Source organism: Rhinoraja longicauda, unplaced genomic scaffold (assembly GCF_053455715.1).
Source record: "Rhinoraja longicauda isolate Sanriku21f unplaced genomic scaffold, sRhiLon1.1 Scf000513, whole genome shotgun sequence".
Lineage (NCBI taxonomy): Eukaryota > Metazoa > Chordata > Chondrichthyes > Rajiformes > Arhynchobatidae > Rhinoraja > Rhinoraja longicauda.
Genome location: NW_027601730.1, coordinates 22263 through 36695, shown reverse-complemented (window position 1 = coordinate 36695; position 14433 = coordinate 22263). Strand labels below are relative to the sequence as shown.

Sequence of the window (14433 nt, the reverse complement as noted above, 5' to 3'; positions counted from 1 at the left end):
AAGAAGGCGTTTGGTATGCTTGCCTTTATAAATCAGAGCATCGAGTATAGAAGTTGGGATGTAATGTTGAAATTGTACAGGGCATTGGTGAGGCCAAATCTGGAGTATGGTGTGCAGTTCTGGTCGCCAAATTATAGGAAGGATGTCGACAAAATGGAGAGGGTACAGAGGAGATTTACTAGAATGTTGCCTGGGTTTCAGCACTTAGGCTACAGAGAGAGGTTGAACAGGTTGGGTCTTTATTCTTTGGAGCGTAGAAGGTTGAGGGGGGACTTGATAGAGGTTTTTAAAATTTTGAGAGGGACGGACAGAGTTGACGTGGGTAGGCTTTTCCCTTTGAGAGTGGGGAAGATTCCAACAAGGGGACATAACTTCAGAATTGAGGGACAAAGGTTTAGGGGTAACATGAGGGGGAACTTCTTTACTCAGAGGGTTGTGGCTGTATGGAATGGGCTTCCGGTGGAAGTGGTGGAGGCTGGCTCGATTTTATTATTTAAGAGTAAATTGGATAGGTATATGGATAGGAGGGGATTGGAGGGTTATGGTCTGAGTGCAGGTAGATGAGACTAGGTCAGGGAGAATGGTCGGCGTGGACTGGTAGGGCCGGACAGGCCTGTTTCCATGCTGTAGTTGTTATATGTTATATGTTATATATCCCAGTCTCCCTGTATCCACACTGTCCATTACTGTCACTGATGATCCCAGTCTCCCTGTATCCACACTGTCCATTACTGTCACTGATGATCCCAGTCTCCCTGTATCCACACTGTCCATTACTGTCACTGATGATCCCAGTCTCCCTGTATCCACACTGTCCATTACTGTCACTGATGATCCCAGTCTCCCTGTATCCACACTGTCCATTACTGTCACTGATGATCCCAGTCTCCCTGTATCCACACTGTCCATTACTGTCACTGGTGATCCCAGTCTCCCTGTATCCACACTGTCCATTACTGTCACTGGTGATCCCAGTTCCTATATCCTCTCATTGGCCCATTACTGTCATTGATCACCCCGGTCTCTATCTATTTTCCCTCATTGGCCTGTGTTTCCAATACATTTTCTACGTCATTAACTAACATGATGATCTCCTTGTTTTACCTCTTAAATCTGTACCACCCCACTCTGTGGTTGTCATCATTCTTCCAGTCCCCACTGGTGCACTCAGTGTTGGTACAACCCGTGCTCCTCCAGGGCTGATCCAGGACGGTGTGGTTTACACACGGATCACCGAGTGCGGAGTCTGCGGCTGGGGGCACAATGATGGTCAGAGTTAATGTCCAGTTTAATCAAAGTCACACAGACTCTTGTACCCCCACCCACATCCACTAACATCCGCTGTACTCTATGAAATATAACATCATCACCCAAATAAAGATCTCTGAGGCAGTGTATTCCATGTGGGCACTACTCTCTGGAGATGACATCTGCCTTCTAAATCTCTTCCCCCCCCCCCCCCCCCACCGTAAATATATACCCTCCAGTTTTGTCTGCCTCTGAGGGGAAAGTTTCCTGCACTCTATATTCCTCATTAGTTTATAATATCCCATCTAAATCACCTCAGCCACAGGGAAAATAGGCTTAGCCCCTCCTTGGAGGATTTGGAGAGAGTACAGAAGAGTTTTGCCAGAATGTTGCCTGAATTAGACAGTATTAGATTATTTTAAGCTTGGATTATTTTTCCTTGAGCATCGGACCATAGCTGGCAGGTGGCCTGAGAGAAGTATATAGTGTTTGGGGGGGGCACAGACAGGGGAGGATGGAAACTTGCAATACCAGAGGGCAGAGCATTAAGGTGAGAGGAGAAAGTTTAAAGGAGATTTAGGAGGCAAAATCTGTTTTACATAGAGAGTGGTGGATGCACAGACTGCACAGCTGAGGTGGTGAATGAAGCAGTTATGGCAGCAAAGTTCATTGGCATTTAGCCAAAAACATGAAGAGGCAGAGAATGGAAGGATATATTTCAAATTGGCATCATGGTCAGTGCAGATGTGTTCTGAAGGGTCAGTACTGGTACAGATAAAGACCTCAATCAAGTTAAAAAGTCCAAGCTTTGAGCATTTGCCCACCGTCACAAACAAAAAGGCTGATAAATATGCACAGAGCTTACTTCAGACAGGGTGCGGGTGAACCAAGCAAAGTAATCAATGACTGCAGGCGAGTCCATTGTATGTATTAGTGACTCAGGGCACCCAGGATTTCCACACTACCCTCACATCTCTTGTCCATAGGGAAGAGTCACGTACCTGTACAATATACAGTCTGGCCACGGGGTGTTGGATTCAACTGATACACAAAGTAACTGCTGCAGTTTTTAACCTTGATGTCCAGGTTGATGCTGAACCCATCTCCAGCCCCGGCCTCTCCACTCCTGGCATTTCCAGCCTTTTTGAAACATATTCTCCTGGTCACCTCCCCCTCTCTTACACTTGGATGGGGACCTGGAATAATGTTTATAAATAGTGTAAAATATACCCTGTCCCACAGTGCTGCATGGGATGTCAATCTGGAGCCAGCAAAACACAGCGATCACAACCCACAGTCATCTGCTCTGCCTTTGTCAGCAGTGAGCTGCTGCCCTCCCCATCCCCACATACACTCCTCACTGCACCCCTGCTCCCTGATACCGGCTCGTGTTACTGGAGGCCTGTGGGCCCGGGTTTGGCAGGAAACCCCAGCCCACATCCTGAATGTGAAGTGATAGCTGGTGAACCTACAGCTCCAGGCCAAAGAATCATTAAAATACACACTGTGGTGACATAGTGGTGCAGCTGGTAGAGCCGCTGCCTCACAGCGCCAGACACCCGGGTTAGGTCCTGATCTTGGGAGCTGTCGGAGTAGAGTTTGCAACCTCTTCCTGTGAACATTTGGTTTTTCGTCCGGGTGTCCTCACACATCCAGACTAGTGGATTTGTAAGTTAATTGGCCTCTGTAAATTGCCAGGTGTGCAGGAATTGGATGCAAAAGTGGGATAACAGAGTTAGTGTGAATGGATGATCGATGGTTAGCATAGATAGTGAGCTGAAGGGCCTCTTCCCATGCTGTACCTTTCAATCAATATTCAGTTTTGGATAACTTCAATGCTCATCACATTTGAATTATTATATATTAAACTAAATATGATCAACATCTCCCTAAACCTGAATCATTTTGGTGAGGATTGTGGATCCCCTGGATTGAACAAGACTAGTTTGCTTTGGTTTAGGTTTAAGTTTATTATTGTCATGTGTAGCAAGGCACAGTTAAAATCTTTGTTTTGCCTACCATCCAATCAGATCCGATAAAACTATCAACTATCAACTATCAATAAATACATTCAACTCAAACAATGGGGACGACACAGAGTGCAGACATTATTGCACATTAGTTCCAGAGCCAAGGTTCAATGTCCACAATGGGGTGGAGATGCATCAGACAGTACCCTAGCTTGTGAAAGAACGGTACAGAAGCCTGGTAACAGAGGCAAAGTAGTTGTTCTTCAGTCTGGTCGTGGGCGTTTTCACCCTCTGTGTCCTCTGCCCAATGGGAGCATGGAGGAGGAGGAATGAACGGGGCGGGACGCCTTTAATGGCGTTGGCTGCTTTTTTGTGGCAGCGTGAAGTGTAGATGAAATCAAAAGTGGGGATTCCGGTTTGTGTGATAGACAGGGCTCCATCGACAATTCAGTGAAGCTGCACCCCAGGCTGACGAGCTGGTAAAAACATCAAAAGCCTTTATTTTTCAGCAAAATTCAGACATTTCACCAACTTGAAAAAATAGTGAATATTTTCTGTGGTGAAGGACTGCAGAGAAGATTCTACAAGAACGATACTGAGCGCCTGGGCCCCGTGCAACATGCACTCACATGTTTTACTGATGCAGTGGGCAAACATTAGTGGCATTGGAATGTCATATACGATCCGATAGAACTTTATTTATCCCAGGAGGAAAATTGATTTGCCGACAGTCATAAAACACACAATACGGGAAGGTATTGAATTACTGACAGCAATGTATGTAGGTAATGATGTCCCAATTAGAGTCCTACAGCACAGAAGCAGGCCCTTCGGCCCAACTCATCCATGATGACCAAGATGCCTCATCTAAGCTCGTCCCATTTACCGCATTAGACCCATATTACTCTGAAGCTTTCCTATCCATGTAGCCATCCAAATGTCTGCTGTTCCTTCCTACACAAATGTCTTTTAAATTGGATAAAGGGCATATATTACAAATACAATATACATTAGGGAATTAATGAAGAACTTTTAAAATTAATTAGAATAAATATGGTCAAACAATTCAGAACTAAATTTAAAATTAAACTTTATGTAAATTTAAAAGCAATTATTGTGTGTGGTAATTAATTAATTTGTAGGTTTTGAATTAGGAACCTCATTGGTTTAAGTTGGGAAGGGCGCAGAGAAGATTTGCGAGGATGTTGCCAGGACTCAAGGGTCTGAGTTATAGGGAGAGGTTGGTTAAGTTGGGACTTTATTCCTGAGAGCGCAGGAGACAGGCGTGATCTTGTAGAGGGATATAAAATCCTGGGGCAAATATGTCGGGTGAATGGGGCTTTATTGTGCCCAGAAAGCAGGGGAATCAAGAACCGGAGAACTCAGGTTTAAGGTGAGAGGGGAATAATTTAATAGCAACCAGAGGGACAACATTTACCACACAGAAGGTGGTGGGCACATGGAATGAGCTGCCAGAAGATGTAGTTGAGGCAGGTACAATAACAATATTTAACAATATTTAAAATACATTTAAGCATGTGCATGGATAGGAAAGGTTTTGAGGGATATGGGCCAAATGGGACTAACTTTCTTCGGCATCTTGTTCACTATGGAGGAGTTGGGCCAAAGGATCTGTTTCTGCGCTGTATGATTCGTTCAATGTGGCCTGATTAATTGATGAACTGTGAGTGTCAGTCGTGTGTCAAGCTCCCTAGATGCTGCTCCTTCACTGGGATGAGTGGAGCTGCTGAAACTACTCCGGGTCTAGTTTGGAACGGCAGCCTGATACCGGGAAAGTCAGGGAGCTGGAGCTCTGCCGCCTCACTCCATGACGATCCAGGGCGGGATCTGAGGAACTGTGGGCAGAAACTCTCAGGGAGGTTGGTTTCAGTGTCCATGCAAAGGGCCGTCTGAAGTGATCATAGTCATCAGTCTGACCCTCCCTGACAAAAGCTAAGTCCCAAAGTAGCAAACTCTGACCCTACCATTTAACCAGCGTGGCCTCTTCCCGGAGCAGTGATGCGCTGGAACAGCAGTCTCGGGAATCTTCCATCCGCCAGAACTGAAACAACAATCAGAGAGTCAGCCCCTGAACTGGGGTCTTTTATTCCGTGTGAGAGACCAAGAATTGAGGCCAATCTGTCCTATTTCAATATTCCCCACTGCCAGATAATCTCCCGTAGAATCCCGGCCCCTATCCTCCCCGTCTCTCACAGTACAGAATTTCAGAGCTCCACACCCCAGTCTTTAATCACTACCCCTCTGTGATGACTGATGACCTGATCTTCCATCATGTCCTCACCGCTCCTCCTCCCTCACTGACTGGGTTTGATTGAATTATTTCCTCACGTTACCTGTTGAATCTGTACCATCCTTTAGCAAGGTTTTCATCAGACCTCCATTGGCCATTTATGCACTGAGTGTTGGAACAATCCGTGCTCCTCCAGGGCTGATCCAGGACGGTGTGGATTACACACGGGTCACTGCGTGTGGAGTCTGTGGGTGGGACACAAGATGATGGGTAGTGTTAGTGTAATGTCCACTTGCCTTCACCCAGCCTCTGATATACCCAGCTGCACCTCCACCGATCTTGGAGCAGAAAATCCTCAGTTTTATTCTCCAAGCAGCAGATCGACCACCCTGAATAAAAGCCTCAGACACGCTCCATTTCAAACATTACCCCATTGCTGTCCCCATCTGTTAACTTGCTGTGGCAGATATATTGGTCTGATACAGTAAATCTTGCATTTATATAGCACCAGTGAAACTCTCTGGCTGCACTGGAGCATGTTAGTGAACTGCATGAGGAGTTTGGCTGCTGTTGTAATGTGGGAAGTCCAGCAACCAATTACTGAAGAACTATGTTTCCACGAACAGTTGATCAATAATGTGTTGTCCGAAATACAAGGAACTGCAAATGTTGGATCACAAACAAAGCACAAAGTGCTGGAGTAACTCAGCGGGTTAGGTCGCATCTCTGGTGATCATGGATGTGTGACACTTCAGACTGGGATCCTTTGGAAGAAAGGTCCTGACCCGAAACGTCACAAATCCATGTTCTCCAGAAACGCTGCTTGACCTGCTGAGTTACTCCAGCACATTGTGTCTAATATGTGCTGTCATCATGTTCAGGCCCGAACATCGCCACCCATCTCTCCCCTGCACCCCTCTGTCTCTCCTCCACTCTCACCTTTTACTAACACTCCTCCCTTTCCCTCCATGTCTAACCCCTCCCTTTTCTCCCTTCCCCTCAGGGGGATGAATGAACCACTTTTGAAGCCTGACGTCCTTCAATAAAGGAAGTCTGCTGCCCCACAGTCAGGTCTGTGTCTCCTCCCAGCAAAACAGTGGCCCAGCCAGTGAGACTGCTGCCCCACAGTGACCCAGCCAGTGACACTGCTCCCTCCCCCCACACAGTGACCCAGCCAGTGACACTGCTCCCCCCACACAGTGACCCAGCCGGTGAGGCTGTTGCCCCACAGTGACCCAGCCAGTGACACTGCTCCCTCCCCCCACACAGTGACCCAGCCAGTGACACAGCTCCCCCCACACAGTGACCCAGCCAGTGAGGCTGCTCCCCCCACACAGTGACCCAGCCGGTGAGGCTGTTGCCCCACAGTGACCCAGCCGGTGAGGCTGCTGCCCCACACAGTGACCCAGCCAGTGAGGCTGTTGCCCCACAGTGACCCAGCCAGTGAGACAGCTGCCCCACAGTGACCCAGCCGGTGAGGCTGCTCCCCCCACAGTGACCCAGCCGGTGAGGCTGCTGCCCCCACACAGTGACCCAGCCGGTGAGGCTGCTGCCTCAGCTCCACATCTCCGATCTTATCGCAGCTTCTGGTGCTGTCTACGTGGAGGCTGCACGATCTGGTGACCACTTGCTTTTCCCAGCTGCTGGGTTTGCCCCTCTTGTGCCAAACACCAGCATGTTGTGTGGCCACCATGTAATGGCCCAAGTGTCTGGATTAGTGCTGGAGTTTAGGGGTAGATGATGGGAATGTGGGGAGATTAATATGGGATCAGAGTAGGAATGGTGTAAATAGGTTGGCTCACTCTGTGGGCCAATGTTACAGGTATCAATGTGCTCCGAGTCCAAGTTTCCCACCCCAGCCATTCCTGCTTCTCCCCGCTCCGTCTGGGAGAGGGTGGTTGGGGGGGGGGAGTGGAGTGTGTGTGATTGCAGGAGGGGGAGTGGGGTGGCCGTGGGTCAGCTGGGAGGGGTCGGAATGTCTCGGGTGTTGAGGGGGGTTGGGGTGTGGCAGAGGCCGCGCGATATGGTGGGCTGCGGGGTGTGGGGCTGGTTGGGGTGTTCAACACAGGATGGGATGTGGTGGGGAGTGGGACAGATGGCAGGAGTGGGAAAGACAGGGGGTTAGGGGGTGTGATGGTCGGGAGAGGGGTGTGGGTCCACCCTGTCCTGGGGGAATTTTTACTCCTAATGGATTAATAAAAGGAGCCGTCAGCCCAAGGTGCTGTGGCAAATCAGGGTGCAGGGGTAGGGGGCTCAGATTGGTGCTCCGTTGTAAGGCGGTGGGGGCAGGTTGTCAGGAGCCAGGTTCTTTGCCTGAGACATCCTGCCCAGCATCAGTGGTCACCCTCAGCCACAGTGTGTGAGTGGGCTGTGCCGTTCAATGTGGGGCCAGGGGAGGGGTGACCATGGCAGGGATGGGTGACCATGGCAGACAGGGGCAGTTCACCAGGTGGGGAGGGTGAGCAACATTACTGGGAGTGGCAGTGGACAGTGTATTGGTCCAGGTATTCTAGTTGGTAGTATGTGACCCCGACTGTGGACAGGTCAGTCATAGGGACAGGGAGTAGGGGGGGGGGGCATGGGGGGGCACAGGTCATTCACAGGGTGGAGGTCACAGGTCACTCTAGGAAGGCGAGTTCCAGACACAACAGCTTGATCAGACTGTGGGAGAGGGAGATCTGCATGTGGGGAGCACTGACCACGGATGCAACATTCAGCCCTGTGTGTGGGCTGATGACTCGGGACGTCCCAGACATTACCCCCTCCCCCTCCGCTCCTCAAACACCCTACAAGCTCCACTCCCACCCACACTTTATCAACATGGAGAGCAACATACCTGCACAATACACACTGTAATCTCCGGCTGTCGGCTTCAGAAGATAAACAAAATAACCATCACAGTTTTTGATTGTGATTTCCTGATGCTTGAGGCAGGTGTCTCCATTGCTGTTGTCTTTAATCCAGGTGAAACAGACTGTCCTGGTCACCTCCCCATCTCCCACACTGGGATGGAGACCTGCAATGAGGTTTATAAACATTGTAAAATGTACCCAGTCCCTCAGTGCAGCAGGGAATGTGAATCTGGAGCCAGTGTAACGCAGCGATCACAACCCAGTCAGTCTCAGTCTCAGTCAGTGGTGAGCTGCTGCCCTCACCCTCCTCTCCCACACTCCCCACAGCAGCACCTGCTCCATGAGACCCTGTGGGTCACTGGGCTCTCGGATGGACACACAGACCCACCCCTGACCTGCCTCAGCCTCAGGCTGATTGGCCATTAAACATCGCAAAGTCTTCAACTTTCACACATATTTACAGACACAAACATTGAAATTATACAAAACCTATTAAAATAAAATCAGAATATTAAAACAAACAAAGTCAGGTTTTGCAAAAAGTGAATTTGATTAACTTCAAGCAGTGAAGTCTTGTTGCAACTGTGCAGTGTGTTGATGAGGCCACACCCTGGCCACGCTCTCATCTCACGACTATCATCGGGAAGAAAGTGCAGGAGCCTGAAAACTGCGACCTCCAGGTTCAAGAACAGCTTCTTCCCAGCAACTATCAGGCTCTTGAACACTTCACAACACTAACCTCAGCAACCATGATCTTCTATTGATTGTGTCTTTGGTTGCACAACAGACTTTGGTGTTTGCTCTGTTACAGTTACCTGGAGTTGCAGTTATTAACAAATACATCGTATTTTTTATTATTCTATTTTATCTGTAGAGCTGTACAGATCTGGATCATCACTCTGACCTTTGCTAAAGTAACAGAGTGCATCAGTTGTACATTCTTGTCCACCTACCATTTAACCAGCCGGGACGCCACCCAGAGCAGCGCTGGAATGGAACTGCACTCTCGGGAATCTTCACGTTGTCATAACTGAAACAACAAGCAGAGAGTCAGCCCCCGACTGAGGGAAAGATGAGCGACTGGGGTCTACACCATCGCACTGTCCAATATAGGTCCAGTGCCAGGAAACCCTTTTTTGCCCTCTCCAAAATCTCATTCCTTCCACCAGAATGTAAGAGTTTCCTTTCCCTATACTCCACTCGCTTCCCAAAATGGGGGTTGATACTATCAATCTAACGCCTTATTCCCTTTCAGTTACTTGATATATGACAGTTGGTTGCTATTCAGCCCATCATAATCATACTGGCCCTCAGGAAAGTGACTCCTCAGCCCTCTGCCCCCTCTCCTAATTTCCCTGTAGCACTGCAACTTATTCCCTCTCACCTGCCCGTGAATACTCCTTTGATTATTTTGCCACTTGCCTCCACGAGTGGGAGTTCACAGGACCAATTCATCTACCAGCATATATTTGGGATGCGGAACACCAGGGGGAAACCCATCCAGGGAAGACCATGCAAATCCACACAGAAAGTGCCAGATGTCAGGATCGAAGTGGGATCCTTGCAGATGCAAGCACCAGCACTAACTCGGACATATTCTCACGTGCGATCAATTTACCTGCTAAATCTGTACCACCCTTCCTTCAGATTTCCATCATCCATCCATCGGCCACTGCACCGAGTTTCAAGACAAACCGAGCTCCTCCAGGGCTGATCCAGGACGGTGTGGGTTACACACGGATCACCGAGCGTGGAGTCTGCATCTGAGGGACAGGATGATGATCAGCGTTAAAGTAGGACTGAGCTAAGTTCACTCAAACCCCAGCCACATCCACCAACACAGGAGCACCGACAATCTCCAATTTAGAGCCAGTGATAAAAAGCAGCACAGAAACGAGTCCGACAACCACCATATCAAGGATTTGGTTTATGTTTGGTATTGTCACGTAATATTTCATTCCAGCCTTTTGGCCATCTGGACTAATCGCAAATGCCTACAATAGGTCCATATCCTTCTGTGTCTTGCCTGTTCACATATCTGTGTAAATGAATCATAATTCCCATGATTGGTTCTGATTCTACCACCCTCTCTGGCTGCACATTCACCACTCTGTGTGGAAGAACTTTCTCCTTGGATTACCAAGCATTCCAAGTTATACCCTCTAGCCAGTATAAAGGTCAACCAAATGAACACACCAATGATTCCTCCATCTTGCTTTCACTGCCGCACACATTATATTGAAAAAGGGACTGGGGAGACCAATGGGCCCAACTGGATGATGCCAGCTACTGGTGCAGGAAACCCATCATTTCCATTCCTTCCTCATTAGTTCCCTTCAGACCTGCAACTTATTCTCTTTCACACAGGCTATTCAATTCTCTTTTCATAGAATCATACTGCATGGAAACAGGGACTTCAGCCCAATCTGCCCACACTGGCCAGCATGTCCAAGCTACACTGGTCCCACCTGCTCACGTTTGGCCCATATCAATTTATATTTAATATAAAGTACTTCATATAAATCTTGTACAGGTGTAAGCTGTATTGAAGGGAGCTGATTGGGCAAAAAGAAGCTGGCCATGCTGATTGAGTTATCTAGGACCAGAGCCAATCCTTTCAGGGGTGGGTAGGGAAGAGATCTAAATGGAGATGGAGGTATAATATTTGTAACTTTCTCCTGCAAATCAAATTAAAATTGGAGGAATAGTGGAAGCGAAGGTGGTTATCTAATAACAAGATCATTATCAACTGGGTCAATGAGCCAAGCAACAGCAGATGGATTTTAATACAGATAAATGTGAGGTGTTGCATTTTGGTAAGACAAGCCAGGCAGGACTTACACAAAGAGACTGAGGGGTACAGGTACATAGTTCCAATGATGTGGTGATACAGGTTGACTGGGAAACAAAGAAGGTGGTGACACAAGACACTGCAGATGCTGGAATATAGAGCAAAAATACAAAGTACTGGACAAACTCAGTGGGCCAGGCAGCTTCTGTTGAATTAATGCAGACCTCCCAACATTTGATTTTACAAATTCATAATTTTGATGTCCAAAATTCAGAATTTTACATCACAATTCATAATATGGCACATAATGCAACTTTTCAGCGAAAGAAAGTATGCACGCCAAATGCGCGTACGTGTGCAAAACGACTATTTTTTCCAACAGTCTGTAGTTCTTGGATTACATGTACAATTTCAGGCCTATCACGAGTATATTCTACTATTATAGAAAGGTTATTGAACGGAAATACATTTTACAACAAAGAAAAAATTGTTTTGTTTCGTTTTTTCTATTTTGCTTTTTCCTTACACATCCCAATTCTCTTGGTATTGAATAAAAGAACAATGGTCATAAAATGTATGACTAAGTTATGAAGAAAGAGTTTCATTTAAAAAACAGCACATACCTATTTTAATTAAAGACATACTTGCTCCAGTGGTCTTCAACAGCAAATCACAACGGTCCATGTCCCCCCCAACCCTACTCCCCCCTTCTCCCCACCACCCCCCCTCTCCCCACCCCCCCCACCCCTCCTCGCCTCTCCCCCCAAATCCACACCCCGACCCCTACTGCCGCACTCCCCGCCAAACCCCACTCTCCCCCAACCCCCCGGCCCCCACTCCCTCTCCCACTACACTGGCCCCCTCCCCCGCACCCCGCACCCCAACCCCCCCCCCATCCCCTCTCAACATCAACGGGTCTCATGCTCCGCAGCGAGGTTAGGCCAGCGGCGAGGCCAGGCCAGCGGCGAGAGGCGAGGCGAGGAGCAAGAGGCGAGGCGAGACCAGAGGCAAGAGGGGAGGTGAGGCCGGGCCAGCGGCGAGGCGAGGCCGTGTGAGCAATGAGTTGAGGCGAGGCTAGCGCCGAGGCTGGGCCAGTGGCGAGGCGAGACCAGTGGCGAGGCCAGACCAGGCTAGCGTCGAGGCCAGGACAGGCTAGAGGCAAGGCCAGGCTAGAGGCGAGGTGAGTACAGCAGCGAGTACGGGCCAGCGGGTAGGCCAGGCCAGGCCAGATACGAGGTGAGCGGTGGGGCGGGCTGTGGCGAGCGGCGGGACGTGGCAAGCGGCGAGGCATGTGTTTTGCGGAAAAATGTGAGCCAAAATCAGAATGGCGGGAATGAAATAAGAAAGCGGAAACTTTCTGCCAAATTCGGAAGGGTTGGGAGGTCTGTGAATGGACGGAAGAGGATTTGAGTTTAGGAGCAGGGAGGTTCTACTGCAGTTGTACAGGGCATTGGTGAGACCTGGAGTATTGTGTGCAGTTTTGGTCTCCTAATCTGAGGAAAGACGTTCTTGCCTTAGAGGGAATACAGAGAAGGTTCACCAGATTGATCCCTGGGATGGCGGGACTTTCATATGAAGAAAGACTGGATAGACTAGGCTTGTACTCGCTGGAATTTAGAAGACTGAGGGGGGATCTTATAGAAACATATAAAATTCTTAAGGGGTTGGAGAGGCTAGATGCGGGAAGTTCACTAAACTCCTAAACTCAAATCCTCTTGCTATAATAATAATAATAATAATGCATTACATTTATATAGCGCTTTTCAAACACTCAAAGACGCTTTACAGGGATTTCTAGAACATAGAGAAGTGAATAAATAGATAAATAAGTAAACGAACAGAGAAAGGAGACAGAAGGTGAGGTGACCTTCAGTGGTTGAAGGCAGTGCTGAAGAGGTGAGACTTCAGTGATGTTTTGAATGTGGTGAGTGAGGAGGAGTCTCTGACGGTTTGGGGAAGTGAGTTCCATAGGGTGGGAACAGCGATAGAGAAAGCCCTGTCCCCCCAGGATCTGAGTTTGGTCCGGATGGGGGGGGGACAGGAGATTGGCAGCAGCAGAGCGGAGGGTGCAGGTGGGAGTGTGCCTGTGGAGGAGGTCAGTCAGGTAGGATGGGGCCAGGTTATGGAGGGCTTTGTAGGTCATGAGGAGGATTTTGTACTGGATTCTCTGGGGGATGGGGAGCCAGTGGAGTTTGTAAAGGACGGGGGTGATATGGTCACGGATCGGGGAGTGGGTGAGTAGACGGGCAGCGGAGTTTTGAATGTATTGAAGTTTACTGATGATTTTTGAGGGTGAGCCATAGAGGAGGCTGTTGCAGTAGTCCAGACGGGAGGTGATGAAGGCGTGGATGAGGGTTTCTGCAGCTGTGAAGGAGAGGGATGGACGGAGACGGGCAATGTTTTTGAGGTGGAAGAAGACTGTCTTTGTGATGTGTTTGATGTGTTTGTCGAAGGAGAGGGTTTGATCAAAGATGATTCCAAGATTCCGGATGTGAGGGGAGGTGGATACTGGGAGACCATCAATATTGAGGATGAAGTTTTGGGTGGATTTGGTGAGCGTTTTTGGACCAATGATGATGATTTCAGATTTGTTGCAGTTGAGTTTGAGGAAATTTGATTGAAGCCAAGATTTTATTTCAGTGATGCAGTTTGTCAGTGTAGAGTGTGTGGTGGTGGAGATTGACTTGGTGGAGATGAGGAGCTGGATATCATCGGCGAAGCAGTGGAAGTTGAGACCATGACGGCGGATTAATTGACCAAGGGGGAACAGGTAGAGGATGAAGAGGAGGGGGCCATGGACTGAGCCTTGGGGGACACCTTGGGGGAGGGGAGCGGTGGGGGATTTACAGTTGTTAATGGAGATGAACCGGTGCCTGTCAGAGAGGTAAGATTTGAACCAGGATAGGGCTGTGCCGGTGATGTTAAAGGAGGTTTCAAGTCGGGTGAGGAGAATGGAGTGATTTATGGTGTCAAACGCGGCGCTGAGGTCAAGTAGAATGAGGATGTTGAGGTTGCCAGCGTCGGAGGAGAGGAAAAGGTCATTTGTGATTTTGAGGAGTGCAGTTTCAGTACAGTGGTTGGAGCGGAATCCGGATTGGAAAGTTTCATACAGGTTATTGGTAGAGAGGTGGTATTTGAGTTGGGAAGCTACAGCACGTTCCAAAACTTTGGACAGAAAGGGTAGGTTGGAGATTGGTCTGAACCTGTTTGGGGTGTCAGGGTTGAGACCAGGTTTTTTCAAAATGGGGGTGACAGCAGCGATTTTGAGGGATGGCGGGATGATGCCAATGGACAGGGAGGAATTTATTGTTGCAGTGATAA

General features: G+C 48.6%; 1 protein-coding gene across 5 annotated transcripts in view; it reads right to left on the bottom strand.

Annotated features, from left to right (window-relative positions):
* Positions 1-14433, bottom strand: part of LOC144591025 (uncharacterized) — a 40675-nt gene that overhangs the window by 18020 nt on the left and 8222 nt on the right. For all 5 annotated transcript variants that reach the window (XR_013546662.1, XR_013546663.1, XM_078395374.1 and 2 more), the window contains exons 2-7: positions 9940-10084; positions 9275-9351; positions 8306-8485; positions 5573-5714; positions 5204-5280; positions 1105-1252 (exon numbers count right to left, since the gene is read on the bottom strand). Coding sequence is in view for 3 of the 5 variants with exons in the window: in XM_078395374.1 (XP_078251500.1) it covers positions 1105-1252; positions 5204-5280; positions 5573-5714; positions 8306-8485; positions 9275-9351; positions 9940-10084 (769 nt within the window). In the remaining 2 variants the exon portion in view is untranslated. The remainder of the gene's footprint in view (positions 1-1104; positions 1253-5203; positions 5281-5572; positions 5715-8305; positions 8486-9274; positions 9352-9939; positions 10085-14433) is intronic.